This window comes from Aphelocoma coerulescens, chromosome 2, assembly GCF_041296385.1.
Source record: "Aphelocoma coerulescens isolate FSJ_1873_10779 chromosome 2, UR_Acoe_1.0, whole genome shotgun sequence".
Classification (NCBI taxonomy): domain Eukaryota; kingdom Metazoa; phylum Chordata; class Aves; order Passeriformes; family Corvidae; genus Aphelocoma; species Aphelocoma coerulescens.
Window position 1 is genome coordinate 131,373,142 of NC_091015.1, and position 27,582 is coordinate 131,400,723.

Below are 27,582 nucleotides of genomic sequence, written 5' to 3' on the forward strand. Positions count from 1 at the left end.
AAGGCTGCCCGAGCCCTCCGCAGGCATCAACAGCCGCTCTGGGCAGCCAGCCTGGGTCACCTCAGGGCCCCGCCGCCAGCTGCCCGCCGCTCTCACCACACTGCCCCGCCACAGCAGGTCCCGGCACAGGCGCGGTGAAGCTGAGAGAATCACTTTCCATCGGCCCCTTCCCGGGCATTCCCGAGCCGCACGCGCACGGGCCGGCGGGGGCAGCAGCAACACCGGCTCCTTCCGCCCGCCGCCTCCCGCCGCGCGCACGCGCAGTCGCGCCCGCCGCCGCAGGCCCCGCCCCCCCGTGCCGCGGGAGCCGCTCGGCGGCGGCGGGCGGGCGCGCGCGCGCGGCGCTGCTTGCCGCCCCACGTGACATGGAGGAGGCGGGGACGGGAAGGGAAAGGTCAGTGGCGACGCCGGCGGAGGGGGGAGCGGAAGGTCAGGGCGGCGCGGAGCGGAAGTGGGAGCCGGAGCCTCGTCCGCCATTGTGGGGAAGCGGAGCCCAGAGCAAGGGGGGGAAGCGGCGCTGCGTCCGGCCGGCCGGCTCCTTCCAGTGGGAACCCGATCGGCGGCGGCAGCGAGCCCAGGCGGCGGCGGCGACAATCAGGCGGCGGTGGGGAGGAGGCGGCGGAGGCGAGCGAGCGGCCCCGGCGTGCGGAATCACTCGAGGCCCAGGCGCAGCGGAGCGAGGGGATCGCGGCTCCCCGTGAAGAATGTCAGCCACCAGCGTCGACCAGGTACCGCCTGCGGGGCGGGGGGGAGGGCGGCCGCCCGCTCTCTCCCCTTCCCTCTTCCCGGCCCCGTCGTTACCCCCGGCGGGGGAGGGCGGCGGCAGGGCGGCCACCTGCACCTTCCCTCGCCGCCGGGGCGGCGCGGTTCGCGGCCTCCTCCTTCACTGCTTGCTTCCCTCCCCGCCGCCATGGGGAGCGGCTGTCCATCGGAGCCGGGATGGCGGGCCCCTTTCCCGGCCCGGCCGCCCCTATTTATAACCGCTGATCCGCGCCGGAGCCGCTCCGCCTCCCCGCCCGCCCGCAGGGCCCGCCGCCGCTCAGCCCCGAGCGCTGCCGGCCCGGCCCCCGCCCGCGGCCCCCTTTGTGTGTGACCTGCCCGGGAGCCGGCCCTTCCCGGCCAGGCCCCGCGGGCTCCCGGTTCTTCGCTCCGGGAGCGCCGTAGTGCCGGGCTCCCCGCGGCGCCCGGCGCCGTCTCCTCCCTTGCGTACCCCAAACTCCCCGAGGCTCCTCGTTACCGCATCCTTTCTCTTCCTGCCTTTCGCTCTCCTCGCCCACCTTTTCTCCTTTCGGGCCTCTGGTTTCTTCTTTTTCCCCGGTCTCCGCTTATTACAGTAGTTCTCAGGTTCTCTCCTTGCCATGTGCAGCACTTTTTTTAACTTGGTCCTTTACAGAGCTTAGAAGTTGTTATTTTTTTTTACCTTTGCTAGGCCTCTGCTGGTCTTTCTCGCTGTCTGGAAGCTATTCTGTCTTGATCTCTGCTTCCTCCGTGGGCTTTTGCCACTCCCCAAAAGTTTTAGCCCTGCAGTCTCTTGCCTCCTTTTATTTTCTCTCCGTGCCTTTAATGTTTTGTTTCTTTTGTCTCTGTGCATGCTCTCCAGTTTCCTTTAAGCATTTATTTCTAGCTCAGTGATCTCTTAGCTTTTCATTGTTCTGTCTTTCATGAAGGCTGCTCCTTCCCAACTTTTTCTAGTTCCGTGTCTCTTGTTGGTCTTTGCATGCCTTTGTGTCTGGATTAGATTCATCCCAAAAGATGAGGTGGTTGGGATTTTAAAGTTTACAGAGATTTTTCCCCGTTTTGGGAGAGGGCAGTGGCTAATCAGTGCACCTCTAGATGAAGCAGCAGTGAACAGTGTTATGGTAACTCTGAGACAAATGCACATGAAAGTAACATGGAGGTGGTTACCTCCTAAACTTTCAAACCTCTGAATACTGAGCTCTTCAGGACTAAAAATTATTAAGAGAGTGATGGAGCCTGGAGGCCCACTCCTGCTTAGTTGAAAGTATATGAGAAGGTGAATTAGATTTTCATGGACTAGCATTTGTTTTTCTAAGTTATTTTATCTTGCTATAGGGGAATTAAGGATACTGTAACTTGTACTGTTACATTGATTCTTAGTGCATGGCAGATCGCAGTGTTTTGTAATGACTAATCCTAAAAAAAAAAAAAATCCTCCTTAAGGAATTATTTCCTTGTGTGAAAGCTTCATACAGACGGTATCATTTTCTCAATGTAATTGACTAGGTGAGGAATGCACGACTTGAAGTTCACCATATGATACCATTTTATATACCTTTGTATATCTAAAAAGCAAGGCATTGTATGTTATTCTCTGCTAAGTACCTGTCAGTCAATTTAAAAGATGACATATCATAATGAAATTTGGGTATTGGCAGTAATCTTAAACTACTAACTTTTTTTTTTTAAACTCTGTTATTTTTGTTTATTGCTTATGTTTTTTCAGGCCCAGGGGCAATCAAAATTCACTTTTTCAGTTTTTCAGCACTATTTAAGGTTCACATGCTGTTAAATCCTAGATGATTTCAATGGTTTTTAGTGAAATTTTATCAGGTTTTGTTTTTTGTAGTATTTTAAATGTTACTTTAAGTAATGTTACAATTTTATAATAGCATGGCTTTAGTAATATTTTAAAGTGATATTTAAGTTGAAAAGGGCATAATTGGCAAATAAATAGAATTACACTGAAGTTAATATTAGAGGATTCTAACTGAACTTGTTTTGCTTCCCTCCCCTCTCCCCCACTTTCCTATATACAGAGACCTAAAGGACAGGGAAATAAAGGTAAGTTAACACCTCGTATTTCTGTATAAATCTGTAACATTGCTTTTATGGAGGATAAAGTCTGACAGTCATAGCAAGAGGTTGTAGCCATAGGATGTCTTATATTTCAGAGCAGGATGACAGGAAATTGTGTGCCACAGTGTTGCTTCCCAGCGTTTTTACTGTGGAACAGCAGTACATCAGCTTACAATGTTTTAATTTTGGAAAAGATTAATGTCAGAAGTCAGACAGTTAAATAGTTATTTCTTTTTAGCTGCCTTTGTGATATGCTTGTATAATTTCTTTTTAACAGTACACCTTGGGCCTTTCTGTGCAGTGAGTAGAATCATCAGGAAGAATCTTTTGAACAGCTTCCTTAGTTTGCTAGACAGCAGCCATGTGACTAGTTACTCATATCTGTGAGCAGAAAACATCACCTTCCTTATTCTCAGAATTTATATGGTCTTGCTTCATTTTAGCACTAGTACAGAATCTTTTGTCAGTGTTTGTAGGCCTTCTGCTTTTCTGCTTTTTTCATGTTTCTGTCAACATCTTAGTTTTTAAATACCATACTCAGTGGGATTTCTTTCCCACAGAAACAAGGAACTACTAACTACTTAATATTCTTCTCTCTAAAATTCTTGGCAAGTCAGTTGTAAACAGCATTTCAGATTATATCTTGCAGTATTTTGTCTGGAATTTGTTTTCTTACTAATATTCTATTTGGAATTTCTTTCTGCCTGAACAGTACACTTGTGCCCATTTAATTCCTAGCTGCTCAGCAAGCTGAGCTATAGAATAGCATGCACACAGCTACTACCTCTCTGTGTTAATATGCTTATTATACTTATGCAGATAAACATTTTACTTTTTGAGCTCAGGTACTCTTTGCCCCCTTTAGTTCATTATCTGAACTAATCTAATTGTTCTCTGTGAGCTGTCATTTAATGTTATCCACAGAGTACTTATTCTATTATTCTGTCTACGTGCAGATTATCTGCTTCTTGTTACATATATTGCTTGTGAGGTGGCACACGGTTCCCAGATCTCACTGAATTTGGCCTGTTCGTTTTAATTTCTCTGCGTTCAGAGAAAAATGAACTTGTTTACCTCCTTAGATGTTCTTAGTTTGGTCATTCTTGAATTCTTGTTCTCTCATATTCTAATAGTTCTACCCTTCTTTTTCCCCCCAAAGTGCACTTCTTAACTACTTCATGTTTTTTAAATAGTCTGTGGTTATACCTTCCATGTTACCCTTAAATGAGAAGAAAAGTCAGACTCATTGTAGCAAGTAGTTTGTGACTTCACAGTCTTTGAATTATCATTTCTCAGTTTTAGCGAGGTTAATGGGATGCATCTATTAGAGAATCACACAGGTAATTTTTTAACTATATATATGTGAGTTGGACTGGAAGTATTAGGCATTTCTCTTTGGGTGCTATGATGTGTGTAAAAGTGCACTAGTCAGCTTTGCTTTGGTTTATTTATGTTAGCATATTTTTGTGTTCCATAATTTGTCACTGCTGTGAAATACTTGAACCAAAACACATCTCTGTTTGCTATGTAAGGAAGAGATTTTTGCATTTCTGAACTTGGATTTTTTTATGGAGCGCATCCTTTTAAATAATAAATACTTGTGATATATTCTCTTGGTGAGAATATGACCTAAATGAAAACTATAGTGAAACAGACCAATTAATCTCAGTTCTGTTGTTTGGTGTAATGTCTGTTTAGTGAAACTAAGTTATGACTTAGCATTAGATTAAAGGTCCAGGAGATTGTGCTACCATCTTCAGTGTAGCACAAGTAGTTGGCTTTGGGTTAGAGGCTGTTTCAAGAGGACGAATTAAGTCAGTGTCAGCAGTCCTTGCTGACCACATGTTAGCAGACAGTAATCTTTCAGTTGACATGATAGGTCTCAGCTTAGAGAAGCTTTGAGGGAAGATGTGATACTGAGTTAACAGACTAATCTGTAGTTGGTTCTGTGCATAAGAGTAGTAATGTTAAAAGAGGATGGCAGAAGCTGTCCGCATATCTGGTAGAGCATGTGAGAGAATGGGTGAGCAGTAAAAAGGGTGTATACATATTTCATATTGAAATGAAAAATATTAGACCTGCAAATGATATGGCTAGGTAGCTGATTTTTATTGTCTAGCAAAATGCCCTGAATGCTTTATTCTAATTGATTATAAATTGGTGTACTGTGCTGTTTCCTTCAACCACAATTTGTGGGACTGAAGTTTTAGTATGTAGAACAGTACTATTTTTTGTGTCAGATATTCATGTTGGTATTTCAGAGACTTGAATGAGTAAATCATCCTGTCGTGAAAGTTTTCTTATTCTAGTTGTCAACTACTGTACAGTTGACATAAAACATCAGAACTGACATCAATCAAATTATGTCTTACAGGGGTGTGGAGAAACAAGGCATTCCTGGAACTCCTTTTTTTTCCCCCTCTTGTTAATTGTGCCAGTGTATCAAATCTGTTGTAGGAAGGTGCTGACTTGTTTTTACACTTGTGTGTATAACAATTTTTTTGTTTTGTAGAAGGCTTAAATGTAATTATTAGGTTTAAAACAAGAATGAAATGTTTCATGATTTTTAGTGTTTATTCTTCACGTTAAGGTGTGGTGACTTCTAATGAAAAAGTTATTCTTGTGCCTTTGGCTATCATTTTTTGTGAGTGGTTATTCTAAGCATAGTAGCACTTAAAAGCGTATTAGCTTTAAATTCCTCTATTTGATGGGTTGCTTCTTCCCAATATCTAATTACATTGTGTGTTTTCACAGTGTTTGCAGAAACATGCAGTATTTTTAGCTTTGTATTGATACAGATATTTTTAGTATCTGTAGATTAGTCTCAATTAGTATTCTTCATCACTGCCCTGTTCAGTTGGAACACTTAACATGAGATTTTGGGAATGAGGCATTCATTTGCTGTTGTTAAATGTCTGTGTGGGCTACATTATTCACTATTAACACATTATGTAAAGTTAGAATGAAAAGCTAAAGAAATATGCTTCCAGTGATGCTATTTCACTGGGAAATGTCTATATTTCACTAGGAAAAATGTCAGTGTAGAAATATTTTGTGTCATTGACTTAAGATCTCAGTACAGAATGAATAAGAAAGAAAATACATTTACAAGAACGTTTGTTAGTTGTAATGTCAGACCAAAAATAATTCCAACTTTAGTGACCTTTAAATACCTGTGGAATAATAAACACAGCAGATGCACGTTTTATGGAGATTAGCTGTCAGTATGAGGAGGTTAATTTTGATGGGATACTAGTCTTGACATAGAGCTGTTTATTCCTTCTATTGTGGTTGCATGCTTTTAAGAAACCTGTATGCTGCTGCCCATGTTTTTCATTATAATAGCATTGTGTTGGAGGGTTGTGCTGTCTGTAGTATTTGGTTAAGCCTAAGCAGTGGACATGGCATAGACAAAATGTTTTGAGGTTCATCCTGTGTGTAACTGGGCCAAATACAGAGAGGAATATAGTGTTCCAGCTCATTAATCTGTTACCATTGTGTGTAAATTCAGGATGATTCATGACCTTAACTGAAACTCTTCATTTATGGGGGAAAAGAACCCCCAACACCTAATGTTTAATGTAAATGTGGTGTTTAATTAGAAATATTGTTCTATCCAGTTCTAAACTGCATTTTGCTCAGCATTGCTAGTCATATTTGACTGTAGCTAGGATAGAAATACAGTGTGCCAGTTTGTAATAACTGAAGTGTCAGGTATTCTTTTAAAACTTCAAGAAGGCATTCAAAACACAAGTTGCTTTCTTCCCAGATAATTGCTTTGGAAAAAAACCCTTCTGTGTTAAATTATGAATTTTTACCTCTTTTTACTGCTATCTGAAGTTAATAAAGTTTTCCAGGATTTTGATTATTCCTTGTGATTATATCTATTCCTTTGTCATTTCTTTCAGCTAGTTTCATTCACTGAAGTCAGTTTTGTTTTAAGGATGTTGGAGTCAAATGTGAAAAAAAATTGAAGCACCACTTGGTTTACGATGTGAATTTTGGGGGGCGAATCCCGTACCTGCAATGAAGCTGACTCTTAAACACTAATTTTGGCAAAGTTGAATGTTTAGTTATATGGTTGTGTATGCTTTTCAGAAGCTTTTGCTAAAAGGGGAAACCATAGAGTTGGCTCCTAACTCAGTTTAAGTTTCAGAAAATCTCCTGTTTTGTTGTAACTTCTGCAGTCGTGGTTTTTCAGCGCACCTTACTGATCATCCTGAAACTTCCCTCCCCCCCCCACTGAACCTATATGAAAAGTAAAAAAAAAAAAGTTGCATTTGGATAACCAGTAATTTATTTTTTGAGAACAGATCTTCATCTTCAGGTTGTGTAATTGCAAGTGCTGGTTTAAGTCCCTGTTCTGGTGTGCACCATGGGAAACAGTGGAACTTAGCAGAAACTTGTGCAGTGTGGCTTTGTTTGAATAGTAGCCTGGGGGATGGTAGGATGCCCACACTTCAAGTAATTTGGGCAGCTGGAAAATTCCAGGTAGGTGTAATGCCTTAGATGAAATGAAAGGTAATAGGAGACCAAGAAGAGCAGATAGGAAGAGATTCCAGCATATAGTGGCATATGTGTTGGGAAAGGCTTGTAATCACCCTTTGGGACTTAAGCTTTTATTTCTGTCTTGCTTTGTCACCTCAGAGCTTCAGAGATGTCACTAATGCAGTACAGTTATGTAGGAAGTACAGGATTAAATAGCTGAATAGTGGTGTCCTTCATGGTTGTCTTGGTGGGTAACTACCTTTCCTCCTGGCAGGAGAAAGCTGTATGTTGCAACTTTCCCTGAACCTATTGAATATGTCTATAGATCGGGTTGGTCTGCACATTTGCACTTGGTCTGGTACTTCCAGAAATGCTGGATTTACTGCCTATGCAAATAAGGTGTGCCTGTAGTTCGTCATCTGTCTGTGGATCTCAGGAAAGAATAGTCAGGAGTAGGCTGTTCTAGCTGCCATCTTTGCAAACCTCTCCTGAGATCTGATCCACATGATGAGTAGAATGAGCTATTTTGTTTAAATTGAAGTGGTGCTTAACAATAATATGTATTTCAATGTACAGATGATTAAGAAGTGCTACCTAGATTGAAAGTGCAGCATAGATTTTTCCAGAGAGTATTCTAATACAGATTTATTTTTAGTTTCAGTACAAAACGGTTCGATTCATCAAAAGGATGCAGTAAATGATGATGATTTTGAGCCATATCTAAGTAGTCAGACAAATCAGGTAAGTGAACATTGGTTACTACCTTGACGTTAACTTTGATGTTCAGCTGACTTCCAGACTTAATTTTTGGATGTTTCTTAGAATTACTAACTTGCCTTAATATACATTGAAATATAATTTTATATCATATTTTGTTTCATCATATGATATCTTAGGCAGATGAAGTATTCTTAAGAATTCTGGAAAAGGTTAAAAAGCATGCTTTGATGTCTCTTGCTTTTGTGCTTCTGCTCTAGCTTCAAAAAGATGCAGTTACAAGAAACTTGAGCTAAAAAACAAACTCCAAACCCAGAACACAAACCCCAGACCCTTATATTTAAAACAAAATCATCATTTTGGATGCAGTCCATATCAACAGTTTTACTGGCTCTGAGAATATATTAACTGCTTGGACATGATTTCCTTTAAAGGTGGTAGAAGTAGCTCACAGCTGATGGCATAATAGATGGAAGCTTAATACTACTGCAGCTTGGTACAGCTCTTCTGCCAGGAAGTTAATGACTTGACTTTCAGAGCTGTGAATTGCCTCTGTAGCTGAAAGTTAATACCAGTTATGTTAAGTTCATAAGTTGGAGTGGTCTTGAGAGAGAGAGTGCAAGTTATTAAAAGACCAAGCATTTTGCTTGCCTTCACTTTTTTTTTTTCCAATAATACAACATTAACAAGGCATCATCTAGAGATTGATAAAGTGCAATTTTTTCTCCAAAACAACACCAGAAGCCATATGGGGGTAGTCCTTCAAATACCTCAAGAAGTAAATTCTGTGATTTCCCACGGGTCTATCTGGTATAGTACTGATTCAATGCCCATTCTCATTAGCATGGATATGTTACCATTTTTTGTTGTTACTCCTGAAACAAACAGGTGTCCTTGCGTCCATTTCACTGTAATATTCTGTTGGGAGTCTCCAATTAGAAGTGAGAAATTTGACAAAACTAAGAATACCACAACTTTAAATCATAGTTGCAGTTATTTTTCTTTAGTTATGAAGGTGCAGCTATGACTTGTTTAGCATAGCTTGTTATTTTCTTGATACTGTTGGCATGGAGGTATTTTAAACCTAGCTTAGTAGCTAAAAATGAGGATAATGTTCCAAAAAAATGGGGCCATTTAGTGCTTTGAGAAGGTCTCCTGAAGAAATGGCTGTATCTGACAGATACCTCACTCATTGTTCACGTTGTGAGGAATGGTGGAAGTTACAAATACATTCATATAATGCTTAAAAATGTTTTGGATTGTATTACAGGCTTTTTTTCCCTGAGCATAATCGTCAGTATTGCTGATTTTTAAATTTTATTTTCTTGCAGAGTAACAGCTATCCACCAATGTCAGACCCATATATGCCTAGCTATTATGCTCCATCCATTGGATTTCCATACTCTTTAGGTGAAGCAGCATGGTCAACTGCAGGTGACCCTCCAATGCCATATTTGACAACTTATGGACAGATGAGCAATGGTGAACACCATTACATACCTGATGGTGTATTTAGTCAACCTGGGGCATTAGGAAACACCCCTCCATTTCTCGGGCAGCATGGATTTAATTTTTTTCCTGGGAATGCAGACTTCTCTACATGGGGGACAAGTGGATCTCAGGGACAATCAACGCAAAGCTCTGCTTACAGCAGCAGCTATGGCTATCCACCTAGTTCTCTTGGGAGAGCCATAGCCGATGGACAGGCTGGATTTGGCAGTGATACTCTGAGCAAGGTGCCTGGGATTAGCAGCATTGAGCAAGGCATGACTGGACTGAAAATTGGTGGAGATATGACGGCTGCTGTAACAAAAACTGTAGGTTCAGCTCTGAGCAGTACAGGTATGACAAGCATAGCAGCTAACAGCGTGCCCCCAGTTAGCAGTTCAGCACCTAAACCAACCTCATGGGCTGCAATTGCAAGGAAACCTGCTAAACCTCAGCCAAAACTCAAGCCTAAAGGTAATGTGGGCATTGGGGGCCCTGCTGTACCGCCGCCACCTATAAAACACAACATGAATATTGGAACTTGGGATGACAAAGGGTCAGTGGTAAAAGCACCCCCAGCTCAACCAGTACTGCCTCCTCAGACTATAATCCAGCAGCCTCAGCCATTAATTCAACCACCACCACTGGTGCAAAGCCAACTGCCTCAACAGCAGCCTCAGCCACAGCAACCACAACAGCAACAAGGACCTCAGCAGCAGGCCCAGCCTCACCAGTTGCAGCAGCAACAGCTGCAAAACCGCTGGGTAGCTCCTCGTAATAGGGGTGTGGGCTTCAGCCAGAACAATGGAGCTGGTAGTGAGAACTTTGGTTTAGGTGTTGTATCTGTCAGCTCCTCACCTTCTGGCGTGGAAGTGCACCCAGTGCTGGAGAAACTAAAGGCCATAAACAACTACAATCCCAAAGACTTCGATTGGAATCTGAAGAATGGACGTGTGTTTATAATCAAAAGTTATTCAGAGGACGATATTCATCGCTCCATTAAGTACTCTATCTGGTGTAGTACTGAGCATGGTAATAAGCGCTTGGATGCTGCTTACCGGTCCCTGAATGGAAAAGGCCCACTCTATTTACTCTTCAGTGTGAATGGCAGTGGACACTTTTGTGGAGTGGCTGAGATGAAGTCTGTTGTGGACTACAATGCATATGCTGGTGTCTGGTCTCAGGATAAGTGGAAGGGGAAGTTTGATGTCAAATGGATCTTTGTCAAAGACGTTCCCAATAACCAACTGCGACATATTCGCTTGGAAAACAATGACAACAAACCGGTTACCAATTCGAGGGACACTCAAGAGGTACCCCTAGAAAAAGCCAAGCAAGTGCTTAAAATAATTGCTACTTTCAAGCATACCACCTCAATCTTTGATGACTTTGCACATTATGAGAAGCGTCAAGAGGAGGAGGAAGCCATGCGTAGGGTAAGCAATCAGTGTCATTACAGTAGCTCTCTTTTTTTTTTTTTTTCCTGTTTTTGGAAACCTTGTTTTTCATTCATCTGGAATTTCTGTCTGCAAGTGTTGAATCAGAAAGTGGTACTTCTTACCCAAAGTGTGTACTTGATATAACTGGCTCTTAAGGAAAAAATATAAGTTCTTGTAACTTGTTTGTTAGTTCAGTCATGTGTTTAATCACAAAACTAAGGTAGGCCTGAATAAGCAGAAATCTGACATGTTCTACTCCTTCAATGCAAATGAAAACTGAATTTAGTGTATTATTCATAACTGAAGTCTTCTTGCTTAGATTTTTACAGTTTCTGATGTCATGAAAAGGACCAGAAATTTGAGAAGAAGCGTACTTTATTTAACATTTCAATTCAAATTCTGCTTTGATGAAATGTTAACAGCATGATTACTGTGAAAAGCAGGTTTTCTCCTTAATTCAATTTATTTTTTGTACAACTGTGAAACACAGAAGTGATACAGTGATGACTTGTATAGTGTTGAAATAATTTTTTGGACCTTTCTGATAGTGCATTTCATAAAGGAAGTAATGTGTAGTTCATTTCTGCAAGGAAGAGTAAATGTGATAAATCTGTAGAGAAACTTGTAGTTTTGAAGGCATTTCAGGAAACCGGACAAGGGAATAGCATTTAATTCGAGCAGTTTTATAGTACTTGTCTACTTTGTCTTGTATACTCTCCCTAATCATAATGCGTGTGTTCACCATTGGCCACAATATTTACTCTTCCTGTATTTACTTTCTTTCCAGACTTGCCAATAACTGTAAATGTGTGATTTGTCTCATGGTTAGAAACATTTCAGGAGCTATTTTTACCAGTTAGATGATAAGCAACTATTCAAAAATGGGAGTTCCCATCAGTGTGGTTTGGTGCTAATGATCTCTGTTTGTCATGTCACACCACTCACTGAATAAAAACCCCCAAAAGTTTAGGGTTTATGCTAACTAGGGGCCTTGAGATGTGTGAAGCTGAGAATTTGTTCACTTGAAGCCAACACATAAAGAGGCTGCGAAGGAGATGAAACGCTTACTTCTCTTACGTTTCTAGTACTGTCATGGTTTCACCCTTCTTGTACATTCCTACATGATGTGTTGCATCTCTTGTAGAACAGTGTTGGGTATACCCCAAATCAATTTTGTAGTTCTGTTGCATGACTCTGCAATAAATTGTCATGTTGAAAGTTTTCTGGTGTTGGGAGACTAGATGAATATCCCAGTTGGGTGTGTAATGCCTTTTGGATTCTTTTGGTAAAAAGAAAAGGGATTATGCCCTAAATGAGTATTGTTGCTTTCATGGTTTCTTGATGATGGGTGATAGACTGCCTTCTTAACGAATATTCAATGTAAGGGGCAAGCCTTGACTTTTTCGGGCTTTGGCACAACTTCATCAAGTGCAGAATCACCATCTCCCATCAAGGGAGGTGATTGTCCCACTCTACCCTGTGCTAGTGAAGCCTCCTCTCGAGTCCTGTGTGCAGTTTTCAGTGCCACAATGTAAGAAAGACATAAAGCTATTAGAGAGCATCCAGAAGGGCCACAGAGATGGTGAAGGGTGTGGAGGGGAAGCTGTGTGCGAAGAAGCTGTGGACACTTGGTTTGTTCAGCCTGGAGGAGACTGAAGGGAGACCTCATTGTGATCTTCAGCATCCTCACGAGGGGAAGTGGAGAGGCAGGCAGTGATTTCTTCACTCTTGTGGCCAGTGACAGGTTTTTGAGGGAATGGCCTGAAGCTGTATCAGGGAAGATGCAGATCAGAGGTAAGAAAAGAGTGTGGTTGGGCACTGGAACAGGCTCCCCAGGGAAGTGGTCACAGCTCCAAGCCTGAGAGAGTTCAACAAGTATTTGGTCAGTACTCTCAGGCACGTGGTGCGACTCCTGGGCTGTTCTGCACAGAACCAGGAGTTGGACTTCAGTGATCCTCATGGACCCTTTCCAGATATTCTGATTCCATGATTCGTTGTGATTTTGTAATGTTTCAGGAGGACTAAGATTATAATGTTTCTCTGTAGCCTTCACGCTTCAGTATTTTCCAAAATTTTAAAGTTCTGAGATATTTCACAAGTAACTGGTTTGCTTCAAAAGTATCTCCTTTTTTGGAGAAACTTCACGAGCAAGTCATAAGTCAGACATACCCTAGCAACTCAGGAAGATTGTGTTTTATTTGTGGTTTTGTTCCCTCAGTAGTAGGTAAAAGGCACAAAATGTAATGAAGAGGAGGAATGTAGATTATTGGAAGTGTATGCTAAACTTAAAATTCAAAGTACTAAGTCCAGCACTTAGTATGTCTTGCGCTAGATAACAGTGCTGATGGGTATTTGAGCAATAAAGTAACACTGCTATTTGAATAATATCTTCAGAGAAACATACAGTATCTGTATGACTCAAGTATTGAACTCCGTGTTTCTTTGTTACCTTTCCCAACACTGTTGAAAGAAAACATACTTGTCAAGATACTTGCATAGTGACCACTGGCTCTTTTACAGCATTGTACAAATTGGTTTTATGACCAATTGTGAAAAACTGCTTTAGAACTGTGTAGGTTAGTCATGAGGTTTTCTCTTTGTAGATGGATTTGAGGTATGCCTTAAGCAAATTAATATGGACTTGAAATATAGGAAGTCCAAATTAAACTAATGACATCTACTGAGAGTTTAACATTCTCCTATGATTGAATGTTGAGTTTAAATCTCTGAGATTTTTCTTTTATCACACAGTGTACAAGCAATCTGTCTTTAAATTGTAAACATACAATTGTTAACCCTTATGATTCAAGTTTGTAAATGTACAAATTAATATTGTAAGTTCTGGTTTGTGGTTAATTGAGTAATTATTACCTAGTGGCAGCTAGGCTTTCATGGAGCCGTATTTAAATATGTGCACCTTCTACTGCCGGTAGAACTGTGTGGATTAAGTTTGTGCTCATTTTCTTTGGCAGGTGTGGCAATCACTTTGTTTCCAGTGTTTTGGTCATGAAAAATACGCTTAGTACTCGTAATAAAATATTAAATGCATCAGGCAGCAGTAGTCACTTCCATGTTCCTTGAAATTCAGTTAATGTTTTGTTGTTGCATAGGTGGTTACAAACTTTAATACAGCCAGCGATCTAAATATCATAAACAGCAAATGACGTAGGGATTTAATTTACTTTATAACTGTTCATCATTACAGCTAACTTATCTTAAAATAATTGGTTGTAAAAGTTTAATCTTAACAACTCAAGGGGATCAATAATTCATTTCCAATATGGCCTAGCAGTATGTTTTATTAAAATATGGCAGTATACTTATACAAGTGCAAGGAATCGTCTCTGATAAACGTGAAGCTTCAGTAACTTTGCCATTTCATAAAGGTTACTTAAAAATAATAATGAATAGTCTCTTTAAGCATAAATTTTAGCACTCTAGTGTCTACCACTGTTAGATGTAATCCTGGTGTGGATAAGGTATCTACAGCTGGGGTTGTGCAGTAATCATTCCCCTTCTCTTACATCTCAGGTTCCAGTCTCCAATTTAAACATACAAGTGCTGTGATCTTTTACCAAAGAATTAAAGAAATGAGTGATGCTTTTCATGAGTTCTGTCAGACATATATTGAAATAGTCTGGAATTCCATTTGTCCTTAGCTAACTGCTGCTTTGTGGTATAAATGTGCTGATTTGTATGCATATTATTTAAAAAGATGTTTTATTGTCTTTCAACAGAAAGGTGTAAAGTCTAAATGAAAGAAACAGAAATCTTAAAATATGCCTTTTAAGATTACATAATTACATTTTAGAAAATAAAAGGTATTGAAAATAAAGAAAAACATCTGTAATAATAGCTTTGCACCTGATCTTCAGTAAGTATATGGATGAAAATTGAAAATAAAATATGACTCTGATTAAAAATGCAGTTGTTGACAGATTACAACTTCCTTGCCCTCAGATGGTGGCTTACTACCTGTTGTCCTAGGACTTCTTTTGGTGCTTTTTGGTGGAGAATTCTACTTTCGTAGCACACAATGGGAAAAAAGGTCATGGTTTCATGTAATTGTAGAGCGCTTTAGATGGTTTGCTTAATGCAATACTCCAGAAAAGTAATTGATTTTTTTTTTATGAGGTAAGGTAGAAGAATTTAGTATATATTTGTGTTTATCTCATTTGCATTTGGAATTTTCTTACTTTTCAGGAAGCCTTTAAATGGCAGATGATTAAATTTTAGCTTTCTCCTCTTGTATTATATATCTTGTAATAGGAATGCTGACATAGCTAGAACTTCTTGACTCTCAAAAGGAGTAGTTTTTTTTCCCCTTCATTCTCATGCCAATGTAACTTTTGTTTCTCTGATAATTGGGTCATTATCAGGCTGCAGTGTTAAGAAGTGTAACTTCTTTCCTTTCTAGGACACTGCTGGCATTGTGCTTGATTTGATATTTCTTAAAAATTTCTTGGAGGGAGAAAACATCATTAAGAGTGAACTGTAGCTGCTGCTTCCTCCTCTTTACCCCCAACCATCAATTACTATGTTATTACTGTTAAATCAGATATAGATACATTGACAGATTTTCAGTTACGGAAAACAGGTAGTTGACAAAATTTTTTAATGCAGTTAAATATTTGTAGTAAACAACTTTTAAAAGTTTGTGTATTTACATCTAAAAGAGGTTCATGTAATAAACATGAAATGATCTAAAAGAAGGTTATGTAATTAATATCTTCTGAGAAACATGTTCATATCCTGTATGCTTTTGATGAAGTTTCAAGGGACGTTATTTTGCAATTTCCTTGAACTTCATATTTATCAACAGTGTCATCTTCATAATTGAAAGTGAGAAAGTAGAAACAGGAGACACTTTTTTCCCTCCCTTTATAGTCATGAGATGAATATGTACACTCGGTCATGGGAGAAGATGATCATTTGGAGCTGGAATAATTTTGGACATGCTGATCCAGAATTTCCTTTCCATGATGGTGTGCTTATTTGCCATGTTTTCATTTGCTTTTGCATCTTTAGTCTTTGGAAAAGCTTTAAAAATTACCTTCAAGCCCTTATGTTACAGGCTCAGGGATTTAAAATGTGCCCGTTTTCTGTGCATTTGGTAGAGTCAATTATTTCTGTTCCAAGGTACAGTTTAGAATTCATTAGAGGATAGGGATAGATGTTACATTGTGGTCTGTTAGAGTGACCATGTAAGAGTTTGAGCAGTGATACCTGCTTTTCTCTAGGGATGATGCAAGAGGGAAAGTGCAGTATTGGACTGTTGAATAAAAGAGGTGGACAGTAATTAAACTCACAGGCAGTCTTAGTTCATAGCAACACTTGTGTGGATCTTGTTTGTTTGTTTGTTTGAAATCCTTAACCTGAAAATCAAGCCTATGAAGTCCTTTTTACAGAGTGGATTCAACTTCTCTTACTCTGGGAGTCGAAAGACCAATTTCTCCTGTAAAATAGGGACCCCTATTGGAAAAGCTAGGAATATCAACCAAATGGTTTACTTCAAAGCCTAAGAGACCAGTCATTTTTTGGGATCTAATACTTTAATGTTCTTAAATATCAAGGCAGCTACCTAAGACAAGACTTCAAACTTGATTTGAGCTGGATCTGTGACAGTTGTACCTTTTCTAAATGCTATGTCTTTTAAGTTGTGATTTTTAAAGCAAAAGAGTAATTCTAAATCTCTTGTTCCAGAGCAAAAGCAGAATACTGAGTATACACGAATAGCTGTAAAAATTCATGAGGCACCCTTCTGCTTCCTGCTACATCTCCTCAGATTTCAGTGCTCTATTAAGAACAAATTGTCTAGAACAGTGGTGCTTTTCCTGCAGTTTGCAGGGAAGAAATAGGCCTGCATATTGCAAGGAAGTCCCAACCCATGTGACTCTTCACAGCCTTGCTTCATTGATTCATACTGCAGATGGGCTAGCTAGCAGAAACTCAGTGAAGATTTCTGGAAGTGGTTTGCTGGAAAAAATGGCACTTTAAAACATACAGATCTTGCATGTCTATTAAAGGTGTTCCTATAGATTCAGTTGAACTAGGATTGTTTGTTTTATATTAAAATTGATTTGCTTAAACCTTCATATGCATCTAGCTGAAATGAAACATTACAAAACTTTGCAGATGATAAAGTTTTTGAGCCCAGTTCTTTGGGAGTTTTTCAGAGGTTTGGTAGTGTAGTTAATATTGATGAGTAATTATGGTTTTGTTCTGTACTCTTGGGATTATAGTCAGTTGTAAAAAGTAAATGTAAACTTCCATATTCACTGCATTTTCATATAAATAGGAAACCAAGATAAAGTAAGTTCATTTTTCCTCATGGTAGATTGGAATTTGAGTTACACCTATTCAAAGAGTACGAGTGGTGAGGCTTAAAGAAAAACTGAGAAATTCTTCCTCAGTGTAAGCCCTGCAGTGAATGTTATTTCCCTTCCAAGGCTACTGTAAATTTCTTAGCAGAGCAAATAAATAACGTGTTCTTGTTGCCCGTGAGCATCTGAGAAAAAAACTAACCCAGGTGTCAGAGTTATCTTTCTGCTTCTTTTGCTGGGACAGAGGTCATCACTAAATGCAATTTCTACAGATTTGGTAAGAAGCTATCTCTTGTCAGGCTTCAAAAGCCAGTGTTATACTCTGAGCATTGTTAACAAATAATAATGAGGATCTGGAGGCTTGCTTTTTTTTTGTTTGGTTCTTTTTTTTGTTTGTGTTTTTTTAGTTTGTTTTGGGTTTTTTGGGGTTTTCTTTAGTTTTTTTTTCTTTTTAGTGAACTTGCTGAAATGGCTGTCTTGTAGATAATTAAAGTCTGATATTTCAGTGTATAACGATGTACAGCACTGAAGCAAAGCACTTGCTACTTGTAGTTAGAATTGGCTGATCCATCACGGAAAGTATCCGCCTGGGAAAACAAGACTGGAAGGGCTTTTCTGGCTCATGGAGTTGAAGCTTGGTTTCTGCAGAACCTTTCCTTGTTGTGTGTTACCATATGCTGTCTTTAGGTAGTTGGGTTTCTTTCTCCACCTCTGCCTTCTGAATGGTTGTACCCTCTGGAGTTTCAGATGTGGATTAAGTTCTTACTGCTTATATCATTACCATAATCAAATAATATGGTCTGTCCATGTTGTACTAACAGTGCATGTGTTAATTTAAATTTATTTACCTTTTTACTATAATTTGTTCACATTTTTTTCCTATAGTAGGAAAATATACTTACAAGTATGTAAGTGACTGAAATAAGTAAAATGCCATCAAAACTAGTAGGAAGAATAAATAAATTAGAAGTCTATGTCTTCTGGCTTGTGCAGAGTTTCTTAATATTTATGTGCTTGAGAACCTTATATACTGTCTGTTGTTCAACTGATCTGCAGCAGCAGAGTCTCAGATGAGTATTAATTCATAAAGCTTACTGAGAGAAGGAGCTACTCTGAAGGTGTAAAACCTTATTTGACTTTGTATGTTAACTTTGATTTTTAATTTGTGCCTTGCAGTTTTCATGTTGGGTTAAGAAATAGAAGAAAATTAATGTTTAGGAAGGGGATGGCATCTGCACAGGAAAAATTTCTAGGTTCATGTAAGACTTCTAGAGACCCTTTTCATCTGTTCCTTCCCTCTGTTCTTCCCAGAATTCCCAGAAGTGCTTCTCAGAGAAATGTATTTAAATATATTTTTCTGTTTCTAAGGTAGTTTCTGTGTTGAGGAGATGTCCCTCTTGGGAGTTCGAGAGTGAGAAGTTAAAAAGGACCAATATTTCACACAACTTTAAAGTTTCAGTAATCTAGTTTGCATTAACAGCCAGTGATATTAATGGAATAAACGATTTCTTGCATTTTTCAGTTTTCCAGTAATCTGTTTTTCATTGTGGTTCTTGAGCACTGAGGTCAATGCTTATGCTGTCCTAGCTGTAATGGTACACTGGGGCGAAATAAATTGCAGATTATGGCTGATGCCATTAATAAATGAGATTTCATGAACTTTGCTGTGGCTTCTTTTCACCACCTCTACAGCTGCCTGCTCTGCCTCTGCCAGGTGTTTCTGCCCACGCAGCACAGTTGGCAGAGCAGATGAGTGCCCGTGCCTCACTTCACAGAATGCAGTCTGACATGTTCGCTTACATTGCAGATGAGCAGGGCTTTTAAGTTGAAGATTAAATCGCAGTTTGCAGTAAAGCAGCTTCTGAAGCTGTTGTGAGAATGCTGCCTCTTGGGAGAGGGGCAGAGCAGACAGCTCCAGGCATGAACGCTTTAAACATTGCAGTAAGATGCAGAGGTTTGGCAAAATTCTAGGGTATTTTTTTTTTTTTTTTTTTTGCAAGTATAGCTGATAATGCTGGAGGTGAGGGTGTGTGGGAACTCTGCAATTGGCCTGTGTAACTCTGGACAGCTTTCAAAATGGACTCCTTGAAATGCTTGCACTTGCAACTACTGTAAAAATCAGCTAAAGTTATTCTTTCAGATCTGCCTTCCCTGGCCTTGAGCTTCAGTTTGTGGGACCTTGGAAAAAAATACAGCCAAGGACTGTAGTAGCTTCTTGTTCTTGTTAAGGTACATTTGCATTTACATGTAGGCTACTTAAAACAAGGCTTTTTCGTTTACCTTCTTTGTGGCAAAGGAATCCCAAAGTCAGAGTTGTGTGCATCTCAGTAGTTTCTTTCAAATCAGATCAGGAAATGTTTTTGTTGCTTTGAATTTTGAAATTTTGTTAGCACAGAGATTTCATTATATTTGAGGATAAATTACATTGCAGCTACTTCTCAGCATGGGATCATTCAATTAATGCTCTGAATTCAGGCAACTAAAATTTGGAAGTAAGTCTGCCTTGCAGTTCAGACCAAGTTAATTTCATGGTTTTGTTCATACTAGATTGATGCACATTTCTAAGGCCTAAGCAGGTTTTAGATTCACCTTTACTTGGTTTGTGCACGGGGTTATTTGCATGTATGAAATCTGCTTAGCATATGGTCTGCAGCTGACAGGTACCTTTAACCAACTAGTGTGTTCCCACATTGTCCTGGTTTGAATGGTACTTAACTTCCATGTCCTGTTCATAAACTCCCCACAAAGCTGGGTAAACCTGACCCTGGTGAGTTCTGAAGTGAAATTGACCTTTGGCAGAGAACATAAATATACAGGAAAAAGTTTTTGTCCAAGAGCATTGCAAGAGATGTGACAAAAGTTTTGCTCCTCTGAATATAAGAAATTAAATTAATTGGGTAAGAGAGAAGTGGTTATGCTGGAAACTTCTACTCTGGTGGTAGAAACCTTCTGGAGGTAAAGTCTTCTGTTAGTTTGTCTATAACCACAAAAAAAACACCAGAAAACAAACCCAAACAAAAACCAAAACACCAAAAAACCAGAAGGAAATTACTTTCTGAGGTAGGAGAAGACAGTGGTCCAGCAGGAGCGTGATCCAGCTTGGAGTTGGGGGAGGGATTTGTTTTTGAGTGGAATACGACTTGTGTGTGTTTTGAGTAAATCAGGTCTTCTTTCTCTCTGTTTTCTGTACAGAGTGCCAAATATTGCTGATACCAGTATTTGAAGAATGTACTGCTCACTTGCATTGAAAAATGTCATGCTTATATATCTGCTTGAAGTATTTAAATATAAATTAAATATGTAGTAATTAAGTAATACGTAATTCTGAGACTACAGGAAAGGTGTGCTGATGTTTTGAAGCCTTTTTTCTTGGTAGAATTTAAAGCGGATGTAAAATTTGCAACACTTTTATTTCATCAAGTGGAAGCAGGTAGTCAAGTCATCATTCCTTTTCTACTTTGAATTTTTATGAACTTGAATACATTTTGAGTTGAGGGCTTCATGAAGCATAACGTTGGTCAGTTTATAGTACAGCAATTTGAAATGCAGAGAGTCTTTCTAGACAGCCTGAGTCAGTGCTTATGTATGTAATACTTACAAATGAACAGGACCTGATGATTTTAGGTGTATACAGGTTGTATTTAAAATTGTTCAATATAAAATATCAATATTTTAATATTGCACTTTCATAGGCTCCTACTTACTACCACAGGAGTGTTTTTCAGCACTTTGTATAGTTCTTGCAGTTGAAGTCTGCTAATATTAGAGGAATAATCTGAGATGTGCCTGAGCAGGCTATTTTTGCATGCCTTACCCTCATAGTGAGGCATGAGGCCAGTCATCATCTGTTTTCAGCCAAGAGTGCATTGTTAAGATACCAGCTTGTATTAATGACTGATACTATCAATTTTATATATAAAAAGCAGTATCTTACTATGAAAATATTAATGATATATTTTTGAACTCAGAAAAAAGTTTTTCTAGCAGAATAGCACAAGTATCGTTCTCACTTTAAATATACTTAAGTTCTACTCTAGCAAATGTCCAGTCTTAGGCACACAGTTGCTGGGACCATGAGCTGCTCATTTTGACCAAGACTGAGCTTTACTTTTTTGGCGTTCGTCTTGAAGCAACTTGGAGATCTGTCTTGGAAAGGACTAGATCACCAGTAATAACCAGTACAAGTGTTACATGCCTTCTTCTTTCACTAGACTGTGTTTTTGGGAGACTCTATGTGGGTTCATATGCTAATTTGCAATTTTCGTAAATAGTTTCTAACATAGTAAAGTTTCAATGTGATATAGAGAGAGTGGTTTTGAAATCATTGTTCAAATGCCTCCTGGGTTATTTTGTTTTCCCTGCTATGTTACTGTTCCATTTTTGATATGCTGTATGATGCAATAATAATAAAAATCTGGAGAGGTATTTTTACACTTTTTAAATTCTTTTTTTAATGGGGATGAGAACCTACCTCTCGTCCATGTAGGTATTAGTCTATTTCTGTAATGTGCTCAGTTGTACATATAAAGAAATGTGTTCTGGAAAATGCTATTGAAAGATGAGGTCTTAGTTTTTTACACTTAGACCACGGTGTCTTTTTACAGTCTAGAAGATGCATTATGAAGGCAACAAGATACAGTTTGTTGATCAGTTTTTATTTTTTTTGCTAGAGGTAGTCATGATGCCTAAGTGTATGTTTATCTTGAACAAAAGAGAGAAAATGGAGGATGATGATTAAGCACTGAAAATGTAATTTATTCTGTTAGACTTGTACTACAGTGTACGAATTTGTTAGTCCCTGATAGTTAGAGTGCCAGTAGTATGTCAGCCCTAGATGCCAAATGTGGCATCTCACAGTGCTATGAGGGCTGTGTAGTTAATATGGTCTTCACTGCAACTCAGGCTCACATTGAAGTGAGGTTTCTTTGTAGCCATTCCTATTTCACTGACTTTTCATTTTGTTATTGATAGTAATTTCTAAAAAAAGGTATGGATGGCCTTCTTAAAAAAAATACGTTTTTCTTGCCACTTGAGTGTTTGTATGGAGGATAAGGTATTGGGCCAACTAGTTACTTTACCTTTTGATCTTAAGCACTTTGGAACATTTTATTGTATGGGGCTTTGAGGGAGATACCTGGCAATACCGTATTTTTCCAGGGATATAATGGATGGAGAGTAGAACATTTATTGACAACTTAAGCAGAAGATTTAGTGTATATCTTGCCTTATTTGTGGGTCCATTGGTCTCCTTGCTCAGTTCACTTTGTGCAATATATTTTACTGTAAGTGAATTAAAAGTGACATTATAAGTCCTTTTTTTGATAGCTGTTTTTTGGAACATGTTTGCCTTTTAGTTTGACATATACTTCTGTGTTTCTCTTTAAGAAGTTGACTTAAAATGTATAATTTCATATTCCAGAAAATAATTGAAGCTTTTTCGAAAGCATTTTGCCTGATTTAGCTAAATTGCAAGCAGTGAAAATGCTGTAATGGAAGGAAAGAGATAATGTTGATCTGTGTGTATTAACATGATTGTCCTTTTTTGTTTTTGTTTTTTTCAGGAGAGAAATAGAAACAAACAATAACTATATGGAGATGTCCTGCTAGAATACAACACTAATGATGTAGACTCTGGAAATGCCTAATATGTCTAAGAAGACGTTATTAAAGCTTTTTTCTGCTTAAGGTGACATCTTTGAACACTTTAACACGAAATTGACTCTTCTTGTAATGGTTCTCATCAGTGCATCTGCCCTTATACTCTCTCACCAAACACACTTGAGAACTGTACCTTCGTCAAGCACTTTCTGTCCTGAAGCTTTTACCAGTATCTGCTGTCTTTTGTATTTATGCATCCTAGCTAAGGCACAGGAGACCGAACGAATGCAAGGATTCATTAACTCTTTGAATTTGTTAAATACTAACATTTAACCATTAGAAGTGGTTCAATGATGTGAGATTCACATTGCTTCAACTTAATTTTTTCTTTGTTGTAGTTTTTTTAATTGTCAGTTTTTAGCTATTCAACAGATTAAAAAGCAAATCATGCCATATTTAGTCCTGGAGTAAAACTCAAGTCTAAATGTTCATGTGAAAATTATTGTAGTAATCTTTTAATATGGCAAAGCAACTTTAAGCTGCAGTTTAGCCAAATGAATCGTAACATGAAATTATAATAGAATGACATTTCCCTTGTTTCAAACTGTTTGGTGTAAGAGAATATTAATATGCAGCTTGGTGGACACCACCAGTTAATGCACATTTCTTTATTTTTTTTCTGTAACATGTATACTGAAAAAAGTGCATTTGTCTGAGGAACTGTTTGTTTGCTACCACTCAATGAATCTCAGTTTTGAGTAAATGTACCTCAGTCTAAATCAGACTTTTTATGACCTTTATAACTACATTTAAAATAATCTTTAATTCCTATTTCTGGGTGTTTGCAAGCCTGACAGATTGCTATCATGAAAGTGAAAATTTACTCCTCTAGGTGATTCACTAGCTAAATAAACATAATTCTTGTTTAGCAAGCATATACTCTGTTTCTCAAATTTTTTTGTTTCATTGTGCCAACGTTGAGATGTTTTTCCCCCATTTGAAAATATTTTGAGAAAAATACTTTGGTCCATGGAGTTTACATGTTCATAACCATGTTAAGATGATTTTAGAACCTTGCAACAAGAATTTTAGAACACATATTAAACGGGCCAGTTCTATACTAGTTTTTAAAGTCTAAAGAGTATATCTTCTGTTTCAGTTCATATAGCAACACATTCTGTCTGCTGGAAGAGCATATTGAAAAACTGTTAAGAGGGTGTATTGACTGTACAAATTACTGAACAACCTGTACCAAACTCCAGGGATAGCTTTCTCTTTTTAGAACAGCAATGTAGAAGTCAGATATCTTATAGCTTAAAATAGCAGTAGCACATATTGTTTGAACATGTTTCATGTCTTACTGTCCAACACAGATGTTTATATTGCGTTTCAAGTCCTTCATTTACAAATTTTGGCAGTCAGAGTTCTGGAGCTTAAGTAGCAAAGGTTTGTTTTGAATACAGACTATCTGCTGACTTTTGCTTTCTCTCTTCTTAAGCCCTTTGCACTCTTTACAACCATGCAAACACTAGAATTCAGTGCACACTTCTTGCTCATTATTTTAAATATTGTTTGAGACTGCAGAGTAGCAGAAATGAATCTTAATTTTTACTGCCAGTTTTCTGGAAGCTCAGAAGGGAAGCTACTCCTGTGTTTTGGAGTAAAGAAGCAATGTCACCTAAATGTTAGATGTGTAACAAATAGCAGGTGGGATAAGGGAGGGATAAGCAAAGTGCATATTGTAAGAGGAGACTGGGAGACAAAGGTTTCAAGCCCGATCCCTATGAAATTTGGCTTCAGCCCAAAAATTACTGCTTCCATGCATATCTGTTTCTTGCTAAAAGGTTTTATAGCTATTTGTTTCCCTTTGTGGGCTGATTTATTCCAACTGTCACTGATCAGCTGAAGTGGCAAAGGTCAACGTTGTGAGTCCAAAGAACATAGTTCTTCTGTGATAAGTCGAGGTATCAGCATGTTTCTGCTTCTTTATTACAAAAATACCTTACGAAAATGCCCCGAAGTTTCCAGTTACCAGAAAGCTGATGTTGGAGTCAAGCATTCAGGAATTGATTGCATGTGCAACTCTAGTTTGCTTTCACTGCAGTATTCATATTTTTGCAGGCTTTGTTAGTATTTCCTGCCTTACCTCATGCCTCTTTTATTCTAATAGCATGAGCATTGCTCTTATATTGGATCAGGTTTATTATCAGGTGGGTTCATCACTCTGTTGCAGGCTTTGAAAACTGGGAAAAGGAGACAGGATTGTGAGAGAAGGAGGTGATCACATTTAGAGAGCTGTGACAGTTCTTACACTGTTTCAGGATTGTTAGCAAATCTACAAATAGAAGAGTTTGATTGCTGATGGTGTTAGTCATGTTGCAACTGATTTGCTGACTGCTGAGAGTTTAGTATGTGCAGCTGAAATTAAAAGGAATTTTATGTGCATATAAAGTACTGTAAAAATAGTATATAACATTGTAAAATCAGCTGTGGAGTGCTGTATTAGTTAATGGACATGTGAAGCTTTTAGCCTTCAGCTTCCTTATGCACAAGTTCTTTTCCTCCAGAAAGAAAAGGAATGGTGCTTAATATCTCAAATAAATGTAGAAATGCCTTTTTTTGTCTGATTTTTCAATATGGTGAAGGTGTTACAATGGTTGCTTTCTAACTTGCTAATGGAGGAAGCAGTGGAACCCCTTTTCTGTTCCTGGTGCCTCCTCCTTTGTGCCAGGCTTTGTTTTCCTGTGATCCAAACTGAGCCAGTTCAAACCATTTTCTGCTGCTTTAATGGTTGGCCAGTTCTGTGTGATGTTAAGTGTTTGGAAGGGACATGGTGGGAGGGAAAGGAAAGAGACTTGTTCTTTCAGAAGCAAGTACCCCCTGTTGAACAGGCTTAGCTGCACTATAACTAGGTACTGAGGTTGGTGAGCCAGAGATGCAGCAGAATATTTAAAAGCGGGAAAGGCTCCCCAGGGGGAAAAAAACCAAAACAAATTCTGCTTTCAGTGTAAGATTTTGGTAATGTACAAGTGAGATATGATGTTATCACACATTTAGTGATATGAGGAGGAGGGAGGAAATGCTGAGTAGTCGCCATTTTGATTGCTTCTTCCAGTCTGAGGAGGCCTGAGAATTCTCATAGAAAGTTACTGTGGAAAAGCTTGTCCTACCAACACAAGTGGGACAAACTAAAATTGTAAGAGTTTTGCTCATCTTTGAATATCTTTGACTTTGTAACATTGGCATCTTTCACATAGTTTTTTTGATACTTGACAGAAATAATTTCTGTCAGTTGAATGCACACATTGCTGGCTTAAGGAAAACATTGGCCCTGCTTATTTTGATGGACTTGGATTGGGCAAATGTCAATATTCACAACTAGACAAATCTCGCTTCTTCATGTATTTTGTTATTCTGTGCTTAATTTATGAAATACTCCTCTACATTCTCTGTTTTCTTCTTTTTGGGTACTCTAGCAGTTTCAGTGTTGACTGTCTGCAAAATCTAGATGCAAAAGCCCCTTGCCAAAATTATTCTTATTCCAGGCAAATGTCTGGCACCAAACAAAAGATAATGTTGAGGTCAAGTGCAAATAATACAATATTTAGGAGGAAGCATCTTAAATGTTTTTGATTGTTTAGTCCAAGTTCTATTTTGAAGTTGTTTTCTCTTTCATAGGAGAATTTGCACACGTAAAATATATTCACAGAATGGGTCGGGTTGGAAGGGACCACAGTGGGGTCATCTGGTCCAACCTCCCTGCTCAAGCAGGGTCGTCCTAGAAAATTCCTAAAAAAATCAGTGCATTTTTCCTAGCTGCAACTGAGTTGACGTTAAATTCTGTAAGTAGCAGTTACATTAATTTTTCAAAATTTCTGGTGGCTCTTTCACCAGAAGGATGTTTACAGACTTCATCTGATTGTAGTGCAGTGAAAATCCAGTGGAGACAGTCTTTGAATTTTCTCCAGCACTGTTTTTTAAATGAATAATTCTAGGCATTCATATGCAAATCACCCTTTAGGAATAGATTTCCAGAGCCATTTGTACTAATTTTCCAACCATTTAGTTAAGGAAATACAAAGATTTTCAGTGTCTTGTTTATCCATTTGTTGTGTGAAGATCCATATAATTTAGTGATAAATTAAGAGAGGTTAAGAGAGTGGTTCTTTTCCATCTAGGTGTAGCAAAACCTTGGTTTTGATTTTGTGGGGGTTTTTTTGGTGTATTTTGTTCGTACCATTGCAGTATGATGACTTAGATGAGAATTCTCTAGCACGAGAGTTGACCATTGGATCTTATTAAATATGTTTGAAAGTTTCCTCAGAAGCAACATGTTCACATCCTTATTTGGTCTCTTTTCCACCTGACACATTCACTGTAGTTCAGCATGGGAGAGGAGAGAATTTCTCTATGGGTCATAGGAATTCTAAGTAAATTACTTTGGCCTCATATACAAATACTAGTGTACAGCTGGCAGGCTTTCTGCAAAGCACCTGTTCTATACTGTCTGTTCTACTTTACATATTTTAATAAAGTGCATTTTAATATATGAATATGAACCTTTCAGTTCACAAATTTAAATTTGTATCTGTTCCAGGCTTTCAACAGTATTTCTCTTCTCATAATTATCATGAAGCATTCTTATTGATGATACTGTCAGTGTCCAGGGTTCTCTAAGCAAAATATTAATAATAAAATTTGCTGCTTATTAA

The 27,582-nt window shown here is 38.7% G+C and overlaps 1 protein-coding gene across 2 annotated transcripts; it reads left to right on the forward strand.

Moving 5' to 3' along the window:
• The first annotated feature begins 440 nt into the window (after positions 1 to 440).
• Positions 441 to 27,582, forward strand: YTHDF3 (YTH N6-methyladenosine RNA binding protein F3). 2 transcript variants are annotated; one of them, XM_069004853.1, is made up of 5 exons: positions 441 to 728; positions 2,778 to 2,802; positions 7,961 to 8,046; positions 9,354 to 10,946; positions 22,834 to 27,582. In XM_069004853.1, exons 1-5 carry the CDS (start codon positions 705 to 707, stop codon positions 22,855 to 22,857), a joined length of 1,752 nt encoding a protein of 583 aa, XP_068860954.1. In that variant the 5' UTR covers positions 441 to 704; the 3' UTR covers positions 22,858 to 27,582. The 2 variants fall into 2 exon arrangements, with proteins under 2 accessions (XP_068860954.1, XP_068860955.1); XM_069004854.1 differs by lacking the exon at positions 441 to 728 and adding an exon at positions 1,079 to 2,014.

Excerpts from the sequence above, each read along its gene's own strand:
- YTHDF3 (XM_069004853.1), top strand. The coding sequence starts at position 705 with ATGTCAGCCACCAGCGTCGACCAG. Across the intron at positions 729-2,777 it reads CAGCCACCAGCGTCGACCAG|AGACCTAAAGGACAGGGAAA; the intron begins GTACCGCCTGCG and ends TCCTATATACAG. Across the intron at positions 8,047-9,353 it reads TAAGTAGTCAGACAAATCAG|AGTAACAGCTATCCACCAAT; the intron begins GTAAGTGAACAT and ends ATTTTCTTGCAG.